Source organism: Salmo salar, chromosome ssa10, assembly GCF_905237065.1.
Source record: "Salmo salar chromosome ssa10, Ssal_v3.1, whole genome shotgun sequence".
NCBI classification, from domain to species: Eukaryota; Metazoa; Chordata; class Actinopteri; order Salmoniformes; family Salmonidae; genus Salmo; species Salmo salar.
Window position 1 is genome coordinate 106,580,197 of NC_059451.1, and position 26,091 is coordinate 106,606,287.

Here is a 26,091-nt window from a genome sequence, read left to right on the forward strand (position 1 = left end):
AGTATATCTGACCAAATTTTGAAAGACAATAATTTTTTAATTCGCTTTGAGTTGACAACAGACTTTCAGCACGCTTATAGGGAAGGACATTCAACAAGCACAGCACTTTTTACAGTCATTTTTTTTTATCTGACCTTAAACCTACTTACAATGTACTTTACTTAACCCTGTCCTCTTTCTGTGTCCTTTGTGTCCTTTCTGTCTGACTGTCCTCTATGTGTGTCCCCTTTACTCTATCTGTGTGTCCCTTTTCCCTCCTTTCCTCTGTCTGTCCCCTGTCCCCTGCTCCCTCTCTCCACCAGGTGGAGTATGAGGGTCTGAAGCATGAGATCAAGGTTCTGGAGGAGGAGACGGTGCTGCTGAACAGCCAGCTGGAGGATGCTGTGCGTCTGAAGGACATCTCTCAGTCCCAGCTGGAGGAGGCTCTGGACTCCCTGAAAATTGAGAGGGAGCAGAAGAACAGCCTGAGGAAGGAGCTAGCCCACCACATCACCCTCAGCGACAGTGTGTACGGGGCCGGAGCCCACCTGGCTCTCACCGCCACTGTCGACGGGCTCAAATTTGCCACCGAAGAGGTCGGGAGTAATGGTACAACCATGCATAATGGAGCCAATGGGAATGAGGATAGCAACGGCCACTGTAATGGACACCTGGGATTGGCTAAGATGAACGGCGACTACCGGCTGCCCAGGAAGGGGGAGGGGCTGCATGGTCCTGTGTCTGATCTCTTCAGCGAGCTCAACCTGTCTGAGATGCAGAAAGTAAAAAAGCAGCTGTTTCAGGTGGGTCTCTAGTCTAGATGAACGTTTGAGAGACAGAGTGTTCTTCTCACTACTATGGCTGAGTGATTGTTAGCCTGGTCTCAGATCTTTTGTCCTGTCTTGCCAACTTCTATGGTCATTGTAATGTTTAGCATGACAATGACCATAGGAGTTGGCAAGATAGCACAAACAGATCTGGGACCAGGCTAAGTTATTGTTGTGAAAATGTTCAAGGGAGGTTGTACCTGGGTCTTGTTGTTACCAGGGAGTCTTTTAATATCCTTCATCCAACCACCTTCCTCATTTGCTCTGAGCAAATCAATGTGGTTAGAGAGACAAAACCAACGAATTACACACCGAATGCATTAGGAGACTGTTATCGACTGTCCACAGCACATTTCATTAAGGAATGGGTGTCTCACCAGCATCATTGGACAACCTAACAACCTGCCCCTCTGATAACAACCATCCTGTCATCACACTACTGCAGCCTGCAGCCAACCAATGACAAGGTGATGACATTTTGAGAACAAGACCCCCCCCCCCCAAAAAAAGCTTGTCAGATGTCATCCATCTTTTATTCTCTAACAAACCATTAGTCTGTGACCACGCTCATTATGATTTACCAATGACTTTACATGACTAGTTTCAGAGCTATTTTGGACTCAAAAGACTTCTGTCTAAGAAGGGCCATAGGGGCTGATTTGGATGATTTGTGGGGACATGTAGTAACAATAGCAGGGGAGAGTAGAACGGTAGGAGTGGAGGAGTGGAGGAGGACGGCGTCTGCCATGGGGAGGCCTGTCAAGGCGATTAGTGTCCGACAGTGCAGGACAGAGCAGCGTAGGGCGGAGGATCCAGAGGAGAGTAGAAGGAAGGCAGAGAAAGAAAGACAGGCTGCCGCTCTACCACGCTGCTTAGAGACAGAGGACAGGAATAGAAGCCCACACACACACACACACACACACTGTTTAAGAGAATGTCTAGCAATGAATAGAAAGCTTACTTATTTTTCTTACTGAGGTCAGTGGGGAAATGAATGATTACATTTGTGGATCCAAACAGTATTACTGTAGAGGTTTGAATTTCTCTATAAATGGATGTCCCCTCTTGGATTAATCACGGTTCCATTATCCCTAAAGTAGACAACAGCAGGTTCTTAATTGCTTTCAGTAGAGAGGGCTGCTTTAATTTGTCATCCTCACGGTGCTGTAATTTATATCTGTTCCCAACAAGCATTACATTAAACTCACTCAATTTAACCTCAATGGTAACCATATAAAATATGAGAAACATTTGGTATAAAACTAAAACATAAAAGTGGTTTATAATTAAGCAATAAGGCTCGGGGGTGTGTGATATATGGCCAATATTCCATGACTAAGGGCTGTTCTTATCTTCAGCGCAACGCGGAGTGCCTGGATACAGCCCTTAGCCGTGGTATATTGTCCATTTACCACAAACCTCCGAGGTGCCTTATTGCTATTATAAACTGGTTATCAACGTAATTACAAGAGTAAAAAGACATGTTTTGTCATTCCCGTAGTATATGGTCTGATATACTACGGCTTTCAGCAAATCATCATTCAGGGCTCGAACCACCAAGATTATAGTTCCTGTTGTATATCTACTGAGAGGTCCCCAAACCAATTTTTTTCTCAATGGGTGAAAAATGAAATATCTGATTGCTGATGCTATGGCTATGCATACAAATCAGTGGATCAGTTCTGTTTGAGAATTTACAGATTGAGCTTTTTATTGTGTTTTATCTTTTTCTCTGTCTGTATGACGTGTAGATAACCTGGGACTGTGCAGTATCTTTGTATTTATAGGGTGTTGTCTGGTCAGAGGACAGGAACAGACACAAAATTATAAAACACAATATTCTGTTCTTTCAAGCAATCTCTTGCCAGGTTTCACAGTAGTGGAGTGGAAATCTCTCAGCTCACCTGTGGTGCAGTTCTAATAGGTCAAATCTGAGGACCCAGGTGGCAACCTACACACACACACACACACACACACACACACACACACTAGCCAGACAGGGTTATTTATGGGACTAGCGTACTGTACTGCTGAACTCATTGAAAGTTTCGCTGTTCGACTGCTTCTAAACTTTCTTCAATAGTTAATTTTACTTTGTTTCCCTGGGCCTCTTCCAATAGTCAGCCAATAGGGGATGGCTGACTAGCTCCTCTGATATGATGACTGATCACAAATACGTTAAACTGTCTGTGGTAATGCTGCTCTGGTCTGAGTGGTCCTCACCCTGCAGTATGTCCTCCTGACCTCTAGGTGGAGCGTGAGAAGTCAGGCCTCCTGATGAACCTGCAGGAGTCCCAGACCCAGTTGCAGCACATACAGAGCGCCCTGACGGAGCAACACGAGCACGTCCAACGCCTCACCGAGCGCGTCAACGCCATGAAGCACCTCCAAAGTGACAAGGAGATAGCTGATGCTCAGGAGTCTGAGAAGTCCAACGGGTCACCCTCGCCCTGTCACCGTGACTACGAGGTGGACATCCACGGGATGGACATCCTGGAGTGTAAGTACAAGGTGGCAGTAACCGAGGTGACCGACCTGAAGGCGGAGCTAAAAGCCCTGAAGGAGAACTATAACCAGAGTGTGGAGGGCAAGGGGGAGGAGCAGAGCAGCAGCGATGGGAAGGTCCAGGCTCTGGACGAGCAGGTCAACCGGCTGGAGCAGAGCTGCCGCGATTCCCACGATAGGGTGGCGTGTTTGGAGGCAGAACTAAAGACGGCGACGGGTGTGGCCTCAGAGAGCCACAGCATGCTGAACACAGCACAGGATGAGCTGGTAACATTCAGCGAGGAGCTGGCCCAGCTCTACCACCACGTGTGTCTCTGCAACAATGAGACGCCCAACCGCGTCATGCTGGACTACTACCGCCAGAGCCGCAACACCCGCAGCGGCAGCCTCAAGGGCTCTGAGGACCCCCGGGCACTCCTCTCCCCTCGACTGGCTAGACGCCTCGCCGCTATCAACGCCGGGTTCTCCGAGGCCCCACGGAGCCCCATAGACTCGCCCTCCAAAGAACCCCCCAGTGGGGACAACGGGGAAACAGGGAGGGAGTCCCCAGCACCAGGCAGCCAGCGGAGCCCAACCCGCACCCTCATGGACTCCCCGGTCATCAACGGCACCAACGGCCCTTCCTCCTCCTCCCCCATGCCTCCCGAGGCAAGTGGAGATCTGCGTAAGGAGCCCATGAACATCTACAACCTGAACGCCATCATCAAGGACCAGATCAAACACCTGCAGAGGGCCGTGGACCGCTCCCTCCAGCTGTCTCGACAGAGAGCGGCAGCCCGAGAGCTGGCCCCCTTGTTCGACAAGGACAAGGAGGCCTGCATGGAGGAGATCCTCAAGCTCAAGTCCCTCCTCAGCACCAAGAGGGAGCAGATTGCCACGCTCAGGCTGGTGCTCAAAGCCAACAAACAGGTGAGCAGAGCACTAGGGTTGAGTACCTCTGGTTCCAGATCTGGGACTAGGCCACTACTTGGGAATGTCATCACATTGTTTTCAACATTCTCTAAGAGGTTTGATCAATGTTCCTTTGCATAGAGCATTACATTAGACCTGTGTTTTGGTAGAGATATAAAGTTGAAACCACATGTTTACAATCTGATATCTTGAATTGAACTTAACCCACCCTCTATTCCAGACTGCAGAGGTGGCGCTGGCTAACCTAAAGAGCAAGTATGAGAATGAGAAGTGCATGGTGACAGAGACCATGATGAAGCTGAGGAACGAGCTGAAGGCTCTGAAAGAAGACGCCGCCACCTTCTCCTCTCTCAGGGCCATGTTCGCCACCAGGTGAGGGGCATTCTGGGATCTCATGCAGCTAATTACAACACAAATGTGTAAGACTGTGCAAAGAGGATGAGTTTGATCTGTGTATTTCCGGCTTGCACAAGGGTATTTCTTAGTCTTTCTCTGTCTGTCTGTCTGTCTGTCTGTCTGTCTGTCTGTCTGTCTGTCTGTCTGTCTGTCTGTCTGTCTGTCTGTCTGTCTGTCTGTCTGTCTGTCTGTCTGTCTGTCTGTCTGTCTGTCTCGTCTGTCTGTCTGTCTGTCGCTCTGTCTGTCTGTCTGTCTGTCTGTCTGTCTGTCTGTCTCGTCTGTCTGTCTGTCTGTTCGCTCTGTCTGTCTGTCTCCGTCTGTCTGTCTGTCTGTCTCTCTCTCGCTCTGTCTGTCTGTCTGTCTCTCTCTCGCTCTGTCTGTCTGTCTGTCTCTCTCTCGCTCTGTCTGTCTGTCTGTCTCTCTCTCGCTCTGTCTGTCTGTCTGTCTGCGTTCGTCTGTCTGTCTCTCTCTCGCTCTGTCTGTTCGTCTGTCTGTCTCTCTCTCGCTCTGTCTGTCTTCGTCTGTCTGTCTCTCTCGCTCTGTCTGTCTTTCGTCTGTCTGTCTCTCTCGCTCTGTCTGTCTGTCTCGCTCTGTCTGTCTCTCTCTCGCTCTGTCTGTTCTCTCTCGCTCTGTCTGTCTCTCTCTCGCTCTGTCTCTCGCTCTGTCTCTCGCTCTGTCTCTCGCTCTGTCTCTCGCTCTGTCTCTCGCTCTGTCTCTCTCTCTGTCTCTCTCTCTCGCTCTGTCTCTCTCTCGCTCTGTCTCTCTCTCTCTCTGTGTCTCTCTCGCTCTGTGTCTCTCTCTCTCTCTGTGTCTCTCTCTCTCTCTGTGTGTCTCTCTCTGTGTGTCTCGCTCTGTCCTCTCTCTCTCTCTCTCACTGACTCTCTTTCTCTCCTAGGTGTGATGAGTACGTGACTCAGCTGGATGAGATGCAGAGACAGCTGGCAGCAGCGGAGGATGAGAAGAAAACCCTGAACTCCCTGCTCCGCATGGCCATCCAGCAGAAGCTGGCCTTGACCCAACGCCTGGAGGACCTGGAGTTTGACCACGAGCAGACCAGGGACCGCAGCCGCGGCACAAAGGTGCCCAAACTCAAGAGCAGCCCGCCCAAAGTAAGTCGACGAGCCGCTCTCACCGCTCCCCCCAGCCCTACCATGATACACAGCCCTTCCTCCACCAGCCCCCACCCCTTCAACACCTCCCTGACCCTCTGCAGCCCTCCCTCCCTGGAGCTGCCCCTGTCCTCCAACCCTTGGTCGGCCTCAGACAGAGGCACATCCCAGTTCTCTTCCCTGCCTCCCCTGGGTGACCCCCAATGGTCCCTGGGCACTCAGACCTTCATCATTGACCCAGAGTCGCTGAGTTTAGAGTTCTGTCGACTCGTTAACAGTCGAGACTCTGGTCTGCACTCTCCTAGCTCCGCCCCTGCATCTCCCTACCGCTCACCCATTCCCAAGACTTGGCAACACTTGTCGCCGGGGTCGGTGAGAACTCGTACCCAAAAAGATGCACCTCGGCCCTCTGCTCTGGCCACATCTCCCAGCAACCCTGTCCCTCGCTCCTACAGTTCCCAGATGCCCCAGCCCTGAGTCCGGGGGGGTGGGTTGGAAGCAGAGAGGAGGACAGACTGGTTTCCTGTTTCCTGTGTCTGGCTTGACCTATGCCTATGCAGTACTGACACTCTTCTCAGGGATTGGCTAGGAGACGGAGCCCAACAGAGCTTGTTCCATCTGCAGACAATACTCAACAGTCTGTTTGTAGTTTTGGGCTCATAAGGCACCACAGTTGCTATTGTCCATTTCTGTAAATAAAGGGATTTAGAGAATAAATTAAATATACTGTATGTGAGAAATATACTAGGAAATGTGAAATTCTAATGAAAAATAATGTAGAATTTTAGTGTATGAGGATGTGGTGTGTTTAATGAGCTTAAGATAGTGTGAGGGATACTTGTACATTTTGGAGATATTTGATGCGGTATAACACAATGATGTATTTCCCACACTTGGCACATACTTCTCATATCACACAACCAAATTATTTTTCCAATGGCTATTAACATTATTAGGCAATTGATTTTCCCTGTTGTATTCAATGCATATGATCAAAGTCTCTTTGTAGTCAATACATGCGTTGCTTTTTCCAACCATCTATAGACTGCGCAGAGCTACCATGTGTACTGTGGGCCTCATTGACCAATGGTGCCACTCAGTGGCTGATTTACACAGTTACAGCTGAAACACATTGATAGCCATTGGAATTCCTCAGTCTATCCCAGTAGAGGCTGGTGAGAGGAGCTACAGGAGGACGGGCTCATTGTAATGTCTGGAATGGAACTGAGTCAAACATGTGGTTTCTATACGTTTGATGTGTTTGATACTGTTCCATTGATTCCATTCCAGCCATTACAATGAGCCTGTCCTCCTATAGCTCCTCCCACCAGCCTCCTCTGATGTATCCCTATGAATGTTTGCCACAGAAAATATTAAACCTTGTTTAAATCTCTGGGAATCTTCTTTTGTTAAGCAGAGATGGCAGCGATGCAAATTATACAAAGGAACCTTATCTATTTCTACACGGTACATTACTATGTAGGCCACTTTACAGTACTTCTCCGGCTTCGTTTACACAGGCAGCCCAATTCTGATCTTTTTTTCACTAATTGGTCTTTTGACCAATCAGATCAGCTCTGAAAAAGATCTGACGTCAAAAGATTTGATGTAATTGGTCAAAAGACCAATTAGTGGTGTAAACGCAGCCTCTGACACAGTCTATCAATTAAACAATTTTGATAACACTCCAAATCATATTACTATTCATGTCATGAGAAAGATTTCAAGGAATCATTCTAGTTTGCATTCCCCATGATTGATTAACATTTTCAAGCCATTGTATAATATTAATCTTCAATTTTCTACAACTCTAGAGCAAAAAGCATTTGACAGAAGTCGCTTCCATGTGTCTACAGAGATACACTGGCTGACCAAGCTCTACCTGATTTCAGAGCCCTATTCAGTGCCACAATCAGTCCCTTCTCTACATTATACTAAGTACAGTATAGCTTGACTTCCTTGTTCCTTGTGACCTTAGTCTATAATGAATATAGAAAACATAGCAAACACGTGTGTGTGTGTGTGTGTGTGTGTGTGTGTGTGCGTGCGTGTGCGAGACAGAAACTGAGAGAATGATCTATCATGCTTTTTCTGTCAGTGTTGATAGATGTTTGTTGTGGCATGCATGTGACTTTGCTCAGTCCGATCTAAGAGAAAGTATATAAATGGTTTAAATGCAGATAAACCATTCAGAGCAGCATGGAAACCAGTGTGACCTCCTCTCTATGATACCCTAACCACACCCCCCAGCCCTACTACGCTCATATCACCCTGAAAATAACACGCCCTGAAAAGCACCCCAAATCAACCCTATGCCCATGTAGTGCCAGCAGATGGCAGTGTCTTAATTCCCAACGAGACATTCCTGTCAAATGCTGTTTGGCCCTCTTCCCTACCAGTTACTTCTCACACTGACCTATCTGTGGTTATTGGCTTCGGCTCCTACAATGGTCAAATGTTTTTATTGACACAAAAAGAGGTGAAGAATGCCCATGTACATTCAGCTCCAATCCCTGTGACATAACATTGGTTGGACTTTGACTCTATAAAAATGAAACCCAAGGCTGCAGGGTCATTCATTCATTCATGTATGATATTATAACTCATCTGATCTAAATATGCTGATTTGGTTTTAGCCCATAGCCGTAGATGAGCAGCAATTGAATACTAAGTCTGACAGCCACCATGATGGTCGTTTGTTTTGGTTTGTTTGTCTCCTTTTGATGCAGCACAGAAAAATACATGACTGGATTTGAAACTGTGCGTAAATGTTCTATGTGTGTCTGTGTGTTTCCTTGTGTGAGTCCTGTACGTTAATAGTGCTGTCCATCCTCCTCTGGGGATGGATAGAGGAATGCCTTGTCAGCTGGAACAGATGAGGCTGGTTTTAAATAACGAGCAGTCATTCAGTGATGCACAAGCCCATTTTTGGCCTTGCAAAATGAACAGAGAGCTCTCTTTCTCTCGCTCTATCTCTCTCCCTTTTCTCTTTCTTTCTTTCATTGTTTATCTTTCTCACTCTTATATAAGCATAAATATCAATTCTCACACAATATTAACTTATGTGGTATGTCTGACTGTAGAAAGCATTATTCATTTACTTTCTAGACAAATAAATCATTAAAAAAACATAAGAATGTGTATATTGTATTAACTCAAATGGACTGTATTGCAGTAAGATGTTAACTTCCAAAATGTGATATTCCAATAAAATTAAAGCGATTACAAGAAAGATTGCTGAAAGCATAAACATTATAATGCCATATGCTCTCATTTTATACTCCAAAAGACAGCGGAATGTTTCCCAAATGATGTCCTCTCCTCAGACATGTTGAGTTATTACATGACAAGGCCACTGTCTCTGTCCCTGACAAGTCTTTCCTCCTGTCTTGTCCACCCGTGTGTCTGTCTGTCCCACTAACCCTGACTGTCCCCACACTGTATATCTGTCTAATGTATCAGTTTCTCATAGATTGTCAGCAGCCTGCTGCCTCTGCCTCAGTATCGTCACTCTCCCCACAACTAAGAGCCTCCCTAGCCTGCAGGTAACGTCCCAGAGGCCTGAGCTCTACATCTCTTTCCACTTCTCTTACTTGCACTACTTGTGCCTTGGGCCTGCAGGATATACACAGCATGCCCTACATGGCTGGTTCTTATAGGCCCAGTGCAGTCCAAAACATTATTTTCCTGTGTTTTATATACAGTGCCCTCCACACTTACTGGGACAGTGAAGCATTTTTTATTATTTTGGTTCTATACTCCAAAAGTTTAGATTTGACTGTCGGCTTTAATATGAGGGTATTGTCATCCATATCGGGTGAACCGTTTAGGAATTACAGCACTTTTTGTACATAGTCCCCCCATTTTGGGGAACCAAATGTATTGGGACAAATTCACTTATGTGTATTAAAGTAAAATTTGCTCCCATATTCATAGCACACAGTGACTACATCAAGCTTGTGACTCTGCACATTTGTTGGATGCATTTGCTGTTTGTTTTGGTTGTGTTTCAAGATATTTTGTGCCCAATAGAAATTAATGGTAAATAATGTATCGTGTCATTTTGGAATCACTTTTATTGTAAATAAGATTTTAATATGTTTCTAAACACTTCTATGTTGTGCATGCTACCATGATTGCGGATAAACCTGAATGAATCATGAATGATGAATGAGAAAGTTACAGACCGACAAATATCATACCCCCTCAAAAAAGGTGAGAGGTTAGCATGTCTTGGGGTATGATATTTGTGCGTCAGTAACTTTCTCACTCATCAATATTCATGAGTCATTCAGAATTATCTGTAATCATGGTAGCATCCACATTAATGTAGAAGTATTTAGAAACATATTCTATTCTTATTTACAATAAAAGTGACTCTAAAATGACACAATACATTATTTACATTAATTTATACTGGGCCCAAAATAATCTGAAACAGACCAAATAAATAGCAAATGCATCCAACAAGTTTGTAAAGTTACAAGCTTGATGTAATCATTGAGACCAAATACTGAGCTTTTGACTAATTCAATACACATATTTGTGAATTTGTTCCAATACTTTTGGTCTCCTAAAATGGGGGGACTATGTACAAAAAGTAAGGCTGACAGTCTGCACTTTAACCTCATATTCATTGTATAATTTAAAATCCAATGTGCTGGAGTACAGAGCCAAAACAAAATATGTCACTGTCCCAATAATTTTGTAGCTCACTGTATATTTCCACACTATGAGGTTGGAATAATACTGTGAAATTGTGAAAATCATGAAATTCCCTTTTAGTGTAAGAGCTGTTTGAAAAGACCACCTGAATTTTCAGCCTGTTTTGGTGGGATGGAGTTGTGGCCTGCATGGTGACATCAGCAGGCGGCAAATAAGTTAATACGTCAATAAGAAAAAGAGTTCCAAACATCTGCCAATAACAGCTAGTTTTCAGTTTTCCCTCCCAACTCAGACCACTCCCAGAGAAATAGTTTTTTTCTTGGTTCTTCTTGACCATTTTAATTGAAAACAATCACAGTAAGGTTACCCAGAAATGATTTGATATTGAGATAATAACGGCAGCATTGGACCTTTAAGACACAGATATGAATGAATTAATAATAGTTGTTTCATCAAACACATTTCATCACGGGTATCTGTATAATAGTTCACACACAAAATATTAACTAACTCATTAAGACGTGAAGACTTGTGTATTTGTCCTCACAGCACATGGAGTAAAAGGGTGAGGCGTTGGGTTTTATAACTTGGCCACATTAAACTGTTTTGAACTATTGAGCAGGATAATGGCTATATTACTGTTGGCAAATGCATTGGTTTTCCATGACACTTTCGCCACCAGTAATACTCTGCTTCTTCTACTAATGCAGTCCTAGATCCGTTTCATACAGAACTAACTAGTTCATCTCACTACAGTCCCCAACCTCAGCCCTCTATAACCCACCCATACAGTAGGTATCTCATTGGCTCTGAATCGTCACTACAGGCAAATACGTAACTGCTGACAAATCTAATGTCCTGTCTATTTCTTTTCTTAGTCATAATGTTGTTTGACCAAGTCGGTTCTCCCAAAATATTTTAAATGTGCTTCACCTTTCCTGAAATTTTAACAATTTCCATCGCTGTTGTTTCTGGGAACAGTTTTGGTCCCTCCCATTTGTTTGTTTGTTGATTTCTGAGCACTTTATAGCACCATTGGGATACATGTCCTTTTTACTATATTCCCTGCTATCCTGTCCTCTTTCGCTCTACTCTCTTCTCCCTCCCGTCCTCCTCGCAGTCCATGTCCGAGTCCGAACATTGCGACAGCCCTCCAGGAGGACCAGACACCACCCCTCTCCAGCAGCAGCAGAGGCCCCCTGGACCCCCTCAACACCCTGGTCCAGCAGCATCACCCCCCAGGTCCCTAGGCATCTAGCCAGCGCGCCCCTACCCATGGGCCCAGGCCTCCTGGAGACACACAGCACCAGGGACTCCTGTCTCCCATCTCACTCAACCTGGCATCCCACTTCTGTGTTCCCTCAGCAAGCCCCGCCTCCACAGGCCACACTTTCTCCTGGTTGGTCGGGTTACCGAGAAGATGAGGGGTGTGGTGCTCCTCACTGGTTGGGCTGGAATGACGTCAGATCCTGTCCAGAAAAGATAGACTGGAGGACCGGACTGCAGTGCACACACCAGACTAACAAATATTGACTTAAACGATGTATTGTATCTATATGATGATTTATTATCTATTTAACTGACTTGGTTATTTATTGATTTGTGTTTTGTTCATTTATTTATTACTTCTAATTTGCGTGTGATATCATTTGATTGTTGGTCATTCTTTAAAATGGAATTCAAAATGAGTATTATTGCTGTGGTGTTTAGACTTAAGTCATGAGGATTGATTCACTAAACTATGGCTGTTATGTTCTCATTGATATCGTCAAAAAATAAAAACATTTGAACTCTTTTCCAATTGAATATAACAAGGTTTTGGATGGTCTATATCCTACAAGTTTAGCATCACATTTTCTGTCAATAACAAGGTTTCCTTTTGGTGATGTGAGATGCTTACAAACTTGCCTAACAGACTAGACAGAATATTAGCCATGTAAAAGCATCAGTTTGTAAGGATCATCTCTACATGTGTAATAGCTTCTGTCTTTACATGGTAGTGTTGAAGTACACATTGAATTTGATATCATTGTGGAGAGACTAATTGAATGGAAGTGATATTGCATTACAATGGTAATGTTTGATGAGGTGGGTTGTGTTGATTTTAACTACCAATCTAACATCACTACACTTGAGATGCTTTTTTTATACAACATTTTTGCAAGACAAAGATGATATTTTTGACATCCGTTTTTCTTTTTTTTAAACCACAGTTACTGCTGAGGTGATTGATTATGTTTGTCATGTAGGTGAAATCTTATTTGATATAGACACTCTGATACTAAAGGTAGGAGATGAGGTGACGCCTAGGTTAGTAAGCCTGGATGTGGCCTTTACCCTGATCTGTGTGACAAGACTCCCCTCCTCAGTTTAGTTTTAACACAATTCAGATAACACAATCCCCCAATGCTGTGGCCCCCTAGTATCATGTTTCTGTCTAAATAAGGCATTTGAATTCGCTCTTCTTAAACATGGCATTGTTTATGTGTCAGAGATTGCTTGTTTAATGTCTAACCCAAAGGAAATTACGGTAATCAAATATCATGCTGGGGCATGAATGAAATACTGTCGGTTCAAACGAAAGGTAAACTACCTTCTCCTCCAAACATTGTTCTTTACAAGCACAATAAGGACTTTGCGTTGACAAAATAACAGTGGACATGACTTAGATTCGTTGTCTGGATGCTCTGTGGGATCCAATGACTGTGATGGTATCTCGATCCAAGCATCTCTCTTCCGGTTATCAGAGCCATGTATAGATCTATATGGCTTTGTCGCATATGATATCATGACACTAACCAGCAGGCTGAGAACAGGATATCGGAAGGATTTTGTGAGTCACGCTTACACCTTCAGATCAATTTGTATAAAGCTTTGATGATCTGGCTAACCTAGTTGAAACATTAATGCAAGAAGAGCCAAGAACAAACCGTGTGTTTGCGTTGATGATGTAGCTAATGTTTGAGTTGCATGATTCATTTGCCTGATTCACATCCACTGTATCTCTTTCTCTATTTCCTTTGAGTCGATAGTAATGATTATGTCTTATGTTTGACTAGTCAGCTTTATTGAAGGGGAATCTGAACACCTAGTTCCTTATGGATTGGAGCCAGATGCATTGTGATAGATTTTTCTTACAGTTCTGTATTCATTCATTCATTCACAAATGTGGGTGGATTTATTGAACTTAGTTGGGTTTATTCTGGTGAGACATGTGTATACTGTAACCACAAAGGACAATCACCCTTAGAATCCACACAGTTAGTGCTGGTGAAAGCATGTTTGCAACCGCATTGTTTGTATTATGAAACCTTGGGTGGAACAGAAGAAGATGAAGAAGAGGAGTGAGGTCCAACGCTAGTCTAGTGACTGATGTCTGGAGAACAATTTGTCTACGCCCTTGGTTGTTGCACAAGTTACCTTCATCATTGGAAGATGGCGATACAGTACAGTGCCCTGACGTTAGAGACACTAATCAATAAATAAAAAAGGAATGAAAAGACAGCAATATACTGTATTGGGTTTCTTGTTCATATTTTTTACTCCATTTAAAACAGTGTAACATCGGTTTCAATATCAAATAAAAACAACTGTCTTGGAGTAATATGGACTGTATTGGCTGAGTATTTTTTTTCAAGTATGATGGTCCTAATAACCTTATGTATGTCATCCATTTCATAACAGTTTCCATTTATTTTAAAATGTTACGTTATAATTATGGATGTTTATTACAATAAGTACCACAGGCACAGCACAACCTGTCATTATTTTACAGTAGATTGTATGCAAAACGCCTTTCAGCTATTCATGGAAGTGGTACGTTCTCTCTGTAAGCTATTGTTTTCCTACAACCAACACGATATTCATATCGTAATAATAGCCTATTGATCACTATCTTGTTCCATATCGAACGGGGATGGGGGGGTTCCTCCTCCAATCAGAGCAACGGATACAGGCTGCATCAGTGAAACAGGGCGGGGTTTGGAATAGTCTGCTTCAAGGTGATTGTACAGAGATTAACGGATCATGATGATTTAGGGGAGCGCAGACCGGACGCACCAGCGCATTGACTTTGGACTTTGTCATCAGCGTCTATTGTGGCGCGTAGGCTATCTGGGAAAATAACTGTGTACTTGTCAGTGACACCTTCAACACGTTTGTTTCATTTTGCGGTCGATGATTAGTTGGAATATTGTTTGACATGGAATTAAATGAACTCTAGCCTAATATGTTGAATGCTAATTGTGCATTTTAGTGCTCAAGTAAGCTCGACTACCCGATAGAGCTTCTCACTCTAAATCTTTTTCGATGTTGGAACGGTCAGCAGAGGATAAGGACATGGACGACTTCAGACGGGTCGCCTTCCGGAGGAAACCCCGAACTTTTGTCGAATCCGACATGGAGCATGAGGAATATTCAGGTGAGTGACTGCCGGACCGATGGCAGTGCGTAGCTGGTAGTGAAGTGTTTCGCTGTGCCGGGTGGAGATTATAACAGTACATGGCCAAGATGTTCAAACGTTCATAGATGACCATCAGGGTCAAATAATAATAATCATAGTGGTTGTAGAGGGTGCAGCAGGTCAGCACCTCAGGAGTAAATGTCAGTTGGCTTTTCATAGCCGATCATTCAGAGTTAGAGACAGCAGGTGCGGTAGAGAGAGAGAGAGAGTCGAAAACAGCAGGTCCAGGACAAGATAGCATGTCCAGTGAACAGGTCAGGGTTCCATAGCCGCAGGCAGAAAAGTTGAAACTGGAGCAGCAGCACAACCAGGTGGACTGGGGACAGCAAGGAGTCATCATGCCAGGTAGTCCTGAGGCATGGTCCTAGGGCTCAGGTTCTCAGAGAGAAGAGAGACAGAGAGAGAAAGAGAGGGAGAGAGAATTAGAGGGAGCATACTTAAATTCACACAGGACACCGGAAAAGACCGGAGAAATACTCCAGATATAACAGTCTGAACCTATCGCTCCGACACAAACTATTGCAGCATTATTACTGGAGGCTGAGACAGGAGCCTCCAGTCATTGGGTGAACATAACCTAGTCATTGGGTGAACATATATTGTTGCCATAATCTTGGGCTAGGCTATTGAGCTATTGTGAAAGTATGGAATGGCCAACACACCTGTAGTATATGTTTGTACAGAGAGGGGATTGCATTTCACTAGACTGCTGACTGCTGAACAGTCAGATATGTATGAGGTGGAAGGTTGCAGACATGTCTTAACCTGTTATGTAATTTCCCTTAATGCCTCAAATATGTTTCTATTTCAACCCCTTGACGAGTGTTCCTTCTTTCTGTTGTTACTGAGAGTCTGTCCAGCCTGTGCCTAGGCATGCTACAGAGAGAGAGGGGTGGAACACTTACATGGCCCAGTCTTGTCTCTCCCCGTTCTGGGGAGATTAAATGCGGTTGTGCAAACAACATGGAGCACTGCAAATATTTTATTGAAAGCAGAGCCAACTATAGCCTACGTACCTGCTGTTTGGTGAAAACTTTGCCTTTGGGCAATGTCACCTCCAGGATAGAGTGGTGAGGTGACCCTTTAAAAGGCTGAGTTCATAATAACGGAAATAGACAAATTAGATGTCACTTAATTAAATCAAGTGGGGTGAGCCAGCAGCAGACTCTATAAGAGGTGAGGTAATACTGTAGAGTTCAGAGACACCATGTGATCAGTCATGAGTCATCCTCAAGCGTCTTCTCCTCTGACCTGCAGTCACCTGCTGCTCTATAGATATAGGGTGATTCCATGCCAGAGCAAGCTGAACAAATACTTTGGGTATCTCAGATTATTCTGGCAATTCTCACATAGACACCTCATTGAGAGGAAGGATGTTTGATATGATTTTTACATTTATATAAAAAAAATGGTGTGAAAATCATGATGAAAGTGGCCCTTTTTAGAACTATACATGCCACCTGTCAGACCCTATGATCCGTGAACAATACAGACAACATCTTGGTGTCATTATAGTCCTTATAGTGTGCTCTAAAATAAGGACTATGTCTATATTCTGGAGATTTTTTTTCTTCATATGAATTTCTAAAAAATTACAAATATTATTATTAATCCAGCACAGTACAAATACCTTATTACACTTCTGACTAATTTATTACACAATCACTGCCTAAAAGATTCTTCCAAAAATAAGAACAATTTGGCGTATTTGTGGTGTTATAAGACATTTTACATTACTTTTCACAATGCACATTGTTTATAATTATAATAATAACATCTTTATCTGTAGCGAAGACCAACTGTTTCCCTTTCAATCCTGTTGCTGGGTGCTCGTTAACTCCACAAGAGAACATGACACTGCAGCAGAATGGAAGGAGTTTTTTTGTTGCTGCGTTTGATTTCTTCTTTTTTTAAGTCCTTCTTGTAGAAGAAGGTTCTGGAACATTATTAAATCATTATCATTGGATTGTATAGATGCATGGACATTGAGAGTAACAGCTGTTTCTCAACCAAGTAATTGTCCCTCTGTTGTCCTTGCATTGCTATTATGCAACATGTCACCATAAGATACAGTATTTGTTTTGAGGTCATTAGATGCTAAGCTACAGGACTGTTTTGGTAGCACAGACTGGAATATGTTCCGGCATTCTTCCGATGGCATTATGGAGTACACCACATCGGTCACTGGCTACATCAATAAGTGCATCGATGACGTCGTCCCCACAGTGACTGTACGTACATACCCCAACCAGAAGCCATGGATTACAGACAACATCCGCACTGAGCTAAAGGGTAGAACTGCCACTTTCAAGGAGCGGGACTCTAACCCCGAAGCTTATAAGAAATCCCGCTATGCCCTCCGACGAACCATCAAACAGGCAAAGTGTTAATACAGGACTAAGATTGAATCATACTACACCTGCTCCGATACTCGTTGGATGTGGCAGGGCTTGCAAACTATTACAGACGACAAAGGGATGCACAGCCGCGAGCTGCCCAGTGACACAAGCCTATCAGACGAGCTAAATGACTTCTATGCTCGCTTCGAGGCAAGCAACACTGAAGCATGCATGAGAGCATCAGCTGTTCCGGACGGCTGTGTGATCACGCTCTCTATAGCTGGTGTGAGTAAGACCTTTAAACAGGTCAACATTCACATGGCCGCAGGGCCAGACGGATTACCAGGACGTGTACTCCGAGCATGTGCTGACCAACTGGCAAGTGTCTTCACTGACAATTTCAACCTGTCCCTGACTGAGTCTGTAATACCAACATGTTTCAAGCAGACCACCATAGATTTTGTGAAAATCACCATGCCCAGGAACACTAAGGTAACCTGTCTAAATGACTACCGACCCGTAGCACTCACGTCTGTAGCCAGGAAGTGATTTGAAAGGCTGGTCATGGCTCACATCAACACAATTATCCCAGAAACTATAGACCCACTACCGCCCCCACAGATCCACAGATGATGCAATCTCTATTGCACACCACACTGCCCTTTCCCACCTGGACAAAAGGAACATCTATGTGAGAATGCTATTCATTGACTACAGCTCAGCGTTCAACACCATAGTACCCTCAAATCTCATCACTAATCTAAGGACCCACCTCCCTCTGCTACTGGATCCTGGACTTCCTGACTGGCCGGCCCAGGTGGTAAGGGTAGGTAACAACACATCCGCCACACTGATCCTCAACACAGAGGCCCCTCAGGGGTACGTCCTCAGTCCCCTCCTGTATTCCCTGTTCACTCATGACTGCATGGCCAGGCACGACTCCAACACCATCATTACATTTGCCGACGACACAACAGTGGTAGGCCTAATCACCGACAACGATAAGACACCCTATAGGGAGGAGGTCAGAGACCTGGCCGTGTGGTGCCAGGATAACAACCTCTCCCTCAAAATGATCAAGACAAAGGAGATGATTGTGGACTACAGGAAAAGAAGGACCGAGCATGCACCCCATTCTCATTGACGGGGCTGTAGTGGAACAGGTTGAGAGCTTCAAGTTCCTTGGCGTCCACATCACCAACAAACTATCATGGTCCAAACACACCAAGACAGTCGTGAAGAGGGCACGGCATAGCCTGTTCCCCCTCAGGAGACTGAAAAGATTTGGCATGGGTCCTCAGATCCTCAAAAAGTTGCACCATCGAGAGCATCCTGACTGGTTGCATCACTGCCTGGTACGGCAACTGCTTGGCCTTCGACCACAAGGCACTACAGAGGGTAGTGCATATGGCCCAGTACATCACTGGGGCCAAGCTTCCAGCCATCCTAGTCATAGACTGTTCTCTCTGCTACCGCACGGAAAGCTTCTACCCCCAAGCCATAAGACTCCTGAACAGCTAATCAAATTGCTACCCAGACTATTTGCATTGTCGTCGTCACCCCCCCCCTTTACGCTGCTGCTACTGTCTGTTTATTATCTATGCATAGTCATTTTAACTCTACCTACATGTACATTTTACCTCAATAACCTCGACTAACCTGTGCCCCCGCACATTGACTCCGTACCGGTACACCCTGTATATAGCCTCGTTACTGTTATTTTAGTTATTATTTTTTACTTATCTATTTTTTTCTTAACACTTACTTTTCTTAAAACTGCATTGTTGGTTAAGGGCTTGTAAGTAAGCATTTCACTGTAAGGTCTACACCTGTTGTATTTGGTGCATGTAACAAATCACATTTGATTTGATACACCATATGACTCTGTGATGTGCTGGATCCCCCTGCGGTTTAACTCCTCTGAGATGTGCATCCCCGTGGTTCCTGTAAACACACTCTTCCCCATACGGTCCAAAGACTGATTTTGTGTGTATGTCCAACATCTCCAGCTATCACGCTATAATGTGTTAGTTTAACACCTGCACTGCACTTTTGTTTGTTGGCATCTTAGGAATTGTTCTGCTTGCTGAGTGAAATTTCCCTCATTAGCCACAGACAGCAAGTAGCTGGATCTAAAAGTGTTGTCTGGTCGCCTGATCTTAATATGAGGCCATCCTCTGGGGCCATAACAAAGGTTCTGTTTGTGTTCCCTCTGCCCTGGGAAGGAGCAGGGCACCCTGGGATAGCATAGCTGGGCTGGGTGCATCAATGGCTCTGTGGTGTATTGTTATTGTGGTGGTTGTTGCGCTGAGCTGAGCCCTCTGTCTCTCTCACTAGCTAACTAGCTTTAACTCACTCTCAACCCCTTGTCTTGCACAACTCACTCAGTTCATTATAAATATAAGAGCTTTATTATAGTCTGTTAAATTGGCATGCCATAAACATGGGTTATCACCACCTCATTAATTGTTAGCCATGAATTACAGTGACAGCCTTCCTGCGGCTGCATCTTTCTGCATAGACTAATGTATGAATGATGGTTTGTCAGAATGAGGAACCAGAGGTTTTTAGGTTCCCCACGGAGGCCCTATTGAACAGGCTATAGTATAGGTTACTACGCTAATGCTCTCGGTGCTTTCTGTGCTTTTTGTTTTTGTGTTTTCTCTGCACTCCTGCTTTGGTATGAGCATGTGACTGTGTATAAACCCCTGATAGCCCATATCATGAGGTTAGAGACAAAGCCAGACTACATTGATCTTCATCACATGCTTTAATTAAGTTAGGCCCTGCATATTCACCCAAGGTCAAATGTTTTTTTTGTTGGCACAAAGTCAATTAATGTTTATTGGAGTGTCCTCTTAATAATAATTGAATGCATTAATTTCATCCATCCAAGTCTCAATGTGATTTCGATTTTATATGGGATTCAAGTTTTGGCATGAAGCTATGACTATCAATATTGTAACTCTTGGAATGTAACAGTGCATCTCTATGGAAGGTACAGGTACAGTGAGTATCATACGTATTCACCCCACTTGGATTTTTTTCACATTTTGTTACGTTACAAAGTGGGATTGAAATAAATGTAATTGTGATTTTATTTTGTCATTGATCTACACAAAATAATGTCAAAGTGGAAGAAAAACCTCCTACCTCCTGAGTGGCGCAGTGGTCTAAGGCACTGCATCGCAGTTGCTAGCTGTGCCACTAGAGATCCTGGTTCGAGTCCAGGCTGTGTCGCAGCCGGCCACGACTGGGAGACCCATGGGGCAGCAAACAATTGGCCCAGCGTTGTCCGGGTTAGGGAAGGGTTTGGCTGCAGGGATGTCCTTGTCCTATCACGCGCTAGCGACTCCTGTGCGGGCTGGGCGCATGCACGCTGACACGGTCGCCAAGTGTACGGTGTTTCCTCTGACATATTGGTGTGGCTGGCTTCCAGGTTAAGTGAGGATTGGGTCAAGAAGCAGTGTGGCTTGGCAGGGTCGTTTTTCGGAGGACGCATGGCTGCATGGAACGCATGGAAACAACGAAAAAGGGGTACATTTTTTTAATTTTTTTAAACGAATTAAAAAGTGGAAGAAAAAACTCCCGTCTTTGCCGATGTCAAGCATACCCATACCATGATACCCACCACCATGCTTAAAAATGAAGAGGCAGTTACTCAGTGAAGTGTTGTGTTCAGTGGAGGCTGCTGAGGGGAGGACGGCTCATAATAATGTCTGGAACGGAGCAAATGGAATGACATCAAACACCTGGAAACCATGTGTTTTATGTATTTGATACCAGTCCACTAATTCTGCTCCAGCCATTACCATGAGCCCATCATCCACAGTGAAGATGCCACCAACCTCCTGTAGTTGTGTTGGATTTGCACCAAACATAAGGCTTTATTTTGGCCAAAAGGTTTATTAATTTGCCGTGTCTCAGATTGCTCTGGCAATTCTCACATAGACACTTCATTGAGAGAAAGGATGTATGATATGCTTTTTACATTTGTATATGTATTGTTTAGTGAAAATCATGATGAAAGTGGCCGTTTTAGGCCCTTTTTAGAACTATACATGTCTCCTGTAAAACCCTATGATCCGTGAACCGTACAGACAACATATTGGTGTCATTGTACTCCATATAGTGTGTCATATAATAAGGACTAGGCCTATATTCTGGATAATGTTTTTCTCCAATGAATTTATTCCAGATTATAAATATTATTATTAATATCTCAAAGGTACCCTTTCTGATTTAGCTTTTTTTTTCCTTTTTTAACATATTGTTAGCAACAATATACTCTTCAAACAAGTTACATTTCCAGAGTGGGCTCTCTATTACTTTTTGAGATATGACCCATTTTATACATAGAAACTTACATTATAGGTAATTATCCAATCACAACCCTCCTTTAGGATTTGTTGGGTTCTGAGAATATGAAAATATACTTATTCATGTCACTGATGGAGTGCTAAGGTTGAGGGTCTACACCAGAAGTTAAGGGATATAGGAGGAAGGTATATAGTGTATGCAACTAAGCTTGGAATGTGTTGAGTACAGGGAAGAGATTACATGTGGCAGGCATTGATAATGGGAGATCGGTGGAGATCTTAGAAACTAACACTGTCACTGAGGGAGAGAGGGTAATGTATAATATTTACATTATGTCAGGATATGTTATTGTTAGCCATCAGGGATCCTCTGGGAGGAGAAGAGACACAACACAGTCTGGTATCAATAACCATGATAGCTGTGAGTTGGGGAGGAGTGAGCACTTTGGGGTAGAGGTCAGGTCAGATGAAGTGAGGAAGAACAGATATCACTAAGGTTCTGTCTAGCAACAGAGATGCATTGGCTGTTTAGTTGTGGAGGAGGAGACTCAGCCTAGGAGAAAGGGTTAAATATCAGTGCTTGTGTGAAATGTTTTTTGTCAAATCCAGCTGTATCGACCCTTTGGGAAGAATTACACTTGGTTGAACTTCTCTAGTGTCCGTGAGTTATTTACTCAAAATTAGAACCTAACAGATTGTACATTCAGCAAATCACCAACAGAGGGAGTTCCCTTTGAATCCATTTTCCCATTCACTGTGTTGGTGGTGCTCATGTATCATAACTTAAAAAGTAGCAGAGAGCCCACTCTGGAAATGTGATGTACTGTAGTTGTAGAGTATATTGTTGGCAGAACAATCTGAGATAGCAAAAATCATTTTGGTGTGGTCTAATACATCATCCACAGCATAATTATTATTTTGACCATGCTGATTTGTTTTTGTTGCCCATTTACCAATCACAGTCCTTCTTTATGAGGCTTTCGAAAAGCTCCCTGGCCTTTGTAGTTGAATCTGTGCTTGAAATTCAATACTTGACTGAGGGACTTTACAGATTTTGTATGTATGGGGGACAGAGGATGGGGTAGTCATCGAGAAATCATGTCAACCCCTATTATTTCACATTACTGGTATGCCGAGAAGCCCTCCCTCCCTTCCCTTTGGGAATATATAATCACAGTGAGGTAGGTGGGTGTGTTCCTCACATAGCAGGAACTGGGTAATATAGCTCTTTCAATATTCCTCAGAGGGTTTTAGTCTACACACCCGTACGCCTCATTTGAACTGTGGTGTAATTAATAATTCCAGTTCCCAACAACTCCACTAGATAGCAGTGAATGCTTACTAAAATGTCTCTGATAAAATGCTTTTCATTAATGCCAGTGGTAGGGATTGGTGAATCTGCAACCACTAGGTCAGGGGTAGGCAACTAGATTCAGCTGAGGGATGATTTTTGTCGGGGGGCCGGACATAATTCTAATCATTTGTACAGAGCAAATTGACCACAACTAAGCCCAAAAATAGATTGTATTTCAAAATAACAATAATTGAATACCTTGATTACATTGAGACACGATCACATATTTTTTATTTATTTTACCTTTTATTTAACTAGGCAAGTCAGTTAAGAACAAATTCTTATTTGTCTATTTTTTGTCTATTTCTTTATTTGTGGGAATACTTGGGAACATATTTCTTAAATTAAACTAATTTGTAGCTGAATTCCTGGTGATTTTACAGTCTCTTGACCAAAAACAATTTTTATTTTATTTTTGTTTACGAAAAACTGTGGGGGGCCCAACAAAAATCCCTCTCCGGTTTTGATAACATACAATGGAATATCTTCTCTCTGTGTGTGTGTGTGTGTGTGTGTGGTGGGGTACTCCCTCACACCTGGGAAAAGGGTGAGTGGCCTTGACTCTTACTTTTCCCACCACTAAACGTAGTGTGTTCTATTAGATGTTATGGAAAAAGATAGGTTTCCATGGTTTGGTTTACCTTATGGTCATATGAAATGATCCCGTTATTGCATTATATCCCTCCTATCTGGCCAATGACTGGTTTTCTACAGATAAAGAAAAGTTGACAGTGGAGCCTCAGCAGTGTGTTTCTTTACCCAGGATGTGAATGGTCAATTTGATAGGATGAGTCTACTATTATCAGACGTGTTTGCCTGGAAGTGTTTTTCTCCAGCCTAGTGGGCAATACGTTTAGTGGTGGGAAAAGTAAGAGTCAAGGCCACTCACCCTTTTCCCAGGTGTGAGGGAGTACCCCACCACACACACACACACATACACACACACATACACACACACACACACACAGACACACAGACACCATACCGTTCTCATTCTGGGCATTCCTTCCCCAGGCCTACGGGGAAAACAATGAGGAGGTGAAGGGAAGAGGATTATTTGAGTGTGTTTGTACAGAAATGTGTGTATGAGTTTGTCTGGGCTGGAGGGAGGGGAAGGGTCTGGTGACACACTTTCTGCAGTTGTCCCCCCACCACCTGCCCAAGGGGCTCTCTGTTTGTTTCAGTCAGCACACCCACGTGAACGTTCAACGCCACTGAGTTTTCCAACTCCGGTCCTATTTAATGTTGTTGTTTCTTTCAACCGGAAAGCTTCCTGACCCCTCATACAATTAGCTGTCAAAGCCACTCCCCAGGTTTGAGGCAAGGGAAACCCCAAATCCATCAGTCAGTGAGCCCATAGACCCAACAGAAAGGAGAGGGTACGGTACTAAAGAGACTTTACACTCCTAAAGCCCACTGAAGCAACACCAGCCCAAACCCATTCTTGCCGAAAGATAACTGGTTAGCTGGCTCAGTCACAGTTCCTGTTTTTCTTTCCATGCAACTGCCGGTGCTTCCTGACTGTGGTGTGTTGTTTCCCACCTGGCTGACAGCTGCTCTGAGGCTCCTCTGAGCTGACTCAGCTGTCTGGTCCAGTCCGCAGTCTTAGAGCTCGGCAGAGGAGCGTAAGGAGAGCCACAGACACATCTCACTCTGGACATAGAGGAACTTACAGGGAAACGGAGAGCACCCCATCCTTCATATAGGCCTACTACTGCTTACCCCCAACTCTCTCTCCAGCTCACCCCAGCACAGGGAGCTCCATAGGCCCATCCATTGTTCAGCTGGTGGAGAGAGAGGGAGGAGGGCGAGGTAGGGAGGAAGGTGTATTTTGTGCAACCATTCACATGCAGGAAGTGTGGCCTCAGCCCCAGTATCAGATGCACTTTCCTTGCCTCTCTGTTTTTCTGGCTCTGTATTCCTCATTCTGTCCTTTTCTGCTTGACTGTACGCCCAGCGACCTGCTCCAGCTGTCAGCCCTACCGACCGGACAGGGAGACAGGATGGACTGCCTGGCCAGTGGCTACCGCAGGTCCCGAACCCTGCGCTACCGCAGGTCCCGAACGCTGCGCCACCGCATCTCCTCTGGTAGGTGACCTTTAGGAGGGGACCTGGGAGTTACAGGAGTAGGACACACCATGCTGGACACAGTGACACTCATCAAAGGATGCAGGGGACCCACAAGGCCATGTGATGTCACCCTAGTATAGAGCCTACAGGGTATGAAAATGAAAGATTTTGAAAGGTCTTCTCTAAAGATAAGGCGTTGACTTTGGATACTGAAAATGAACCGACGCCAAAAGTATTGGTTTTGGAGAAGAAAAGGTAAAGCTGTTTCTGTTGTTAAGATGTGGAGACTTACTGTGGTCCTGTTGGATTGAAGTCAATGGTTCCAGTTTTTGCAAATTTCCACGGTGAGAGAGGGATGTACTCCCAGTGTATCTCTTTAAGCTGGCTCTATACTGAAGTGTTGACTATATAAACTATATAGATTCAGACAGAGTACAGGTATGACGCAAGAGTAGACATAAGTAAAAGTGAGTGTCAGAGAACAAGGGATGGTGTGCAAATGGTGATTTGAATGTAACAACTTCATCCCACTTCATGTTCCAATCTAAACCTGGGATTTGTGTCCCTAGGTCCCTACACCATCCCTGCCACCCACACAGCCATCTTAGGAGCATGCTAACCCCTCTCCTCCAGCCCCACTGGCCTCTATCCTGCCCCCCATTAACTGATATGACGTGCAACTAATCTGTATTCTCCACCAGTGAGGGCTCCATTTTATGAACATTATCTTTGGCTGTGCTCCCAGACGTCAGCTGCTCGATTCATTTTTCTGCCCATTCTAAGATATTCCATCACTATGACCATATGTTTATTTTTCTGCCCATTCTAAGATATTCCATCTCTATGACCATATGTTTATTTTTCTGCCCATTCTAAGATATTACAGCTCTATGACCATATGTTTTTAAAAGTGACATATTGTGTCACATAAACAGGAGCAAATCACACAAAGAAGTTGTTGACACGAGAGACCGAGAGAGTGATTAGGAAATTGATACTGCCCTGTCCCAGTAAACTATCTGCGTCTGTCTAATTTATTCTTATATCATTTGTTTATTATTATTTATGTAACTAACAATTATTTCATCCAATATTACATAACATTTATTACACAGCAATAGGCAACAGCTATAAGATCCATGAGCTGAGCAGTA

The 26,091-nt window shown here is 44.1% G+C and overlaps 2 protein-coding genes across 6 annotated transcripts in view; both read left to right on the forward strand.

Moving 5' to 3' along the window:
• Positions 1-13,997, forward strand: part of LOC106561378 (protein bicaudal D homolog 1) — a 69,830-nt gene extending 55,833 nt beyond the window's left edge. For 2 of the 4 annotated variants that reach the window (XM_014125262.2, XM_014125263.2), the window contains 4 exons: positions 303-782; positions 3,057-4,220; positions 4,444-4,595; positions 5,515-9,162. In XM_014125262.2, the coding sequence (XP_013980737.2) occupies positions 303-782; positions 3,057-4,220; positions 4,444-4,595; positions 5,515-6,205 (2,487 nt within the window). In that variant the 3' untranslated portion in view covers positions 6,206-9,162. Of the gene's footprint in view, positions 1-302; positions 783-3,056; positions 4,221-4,443; positions 4,596-5,514; positions 9,163-9,200; positions 9,274-11,513 lie in introns of those variants that run through there. The other 2 variants (XM_014125265.2, XM_014125264.2) reach the window with 2 other exon arrangements.
• A 438-nt stretch (positions 13,998-14,435) lies between these two features.
• Positions 14,436-26,091, forward strand: part of LOC106561377 (FYVE, RhoGEF and PH domain-containing protein 4) — a 103,197-nt gene continuing 91,541 nt past the window's right edge. For both annotated transcript variants that reach the window (XR_006757071.1, XM_014125258.2), the window contains exon 1: positions 14,436-14,813. Coding sequence is in view for 1 of the 2 variants with exons in the window: in XM_014125258.2 (XP_013980733.2) it covers positions 14,702-14,813 (112 nt within the window). In the remaining variant the exon portion in view is untranslated. The remainder of the gene's footprint in view (positions 14,814-26,091) is intronic.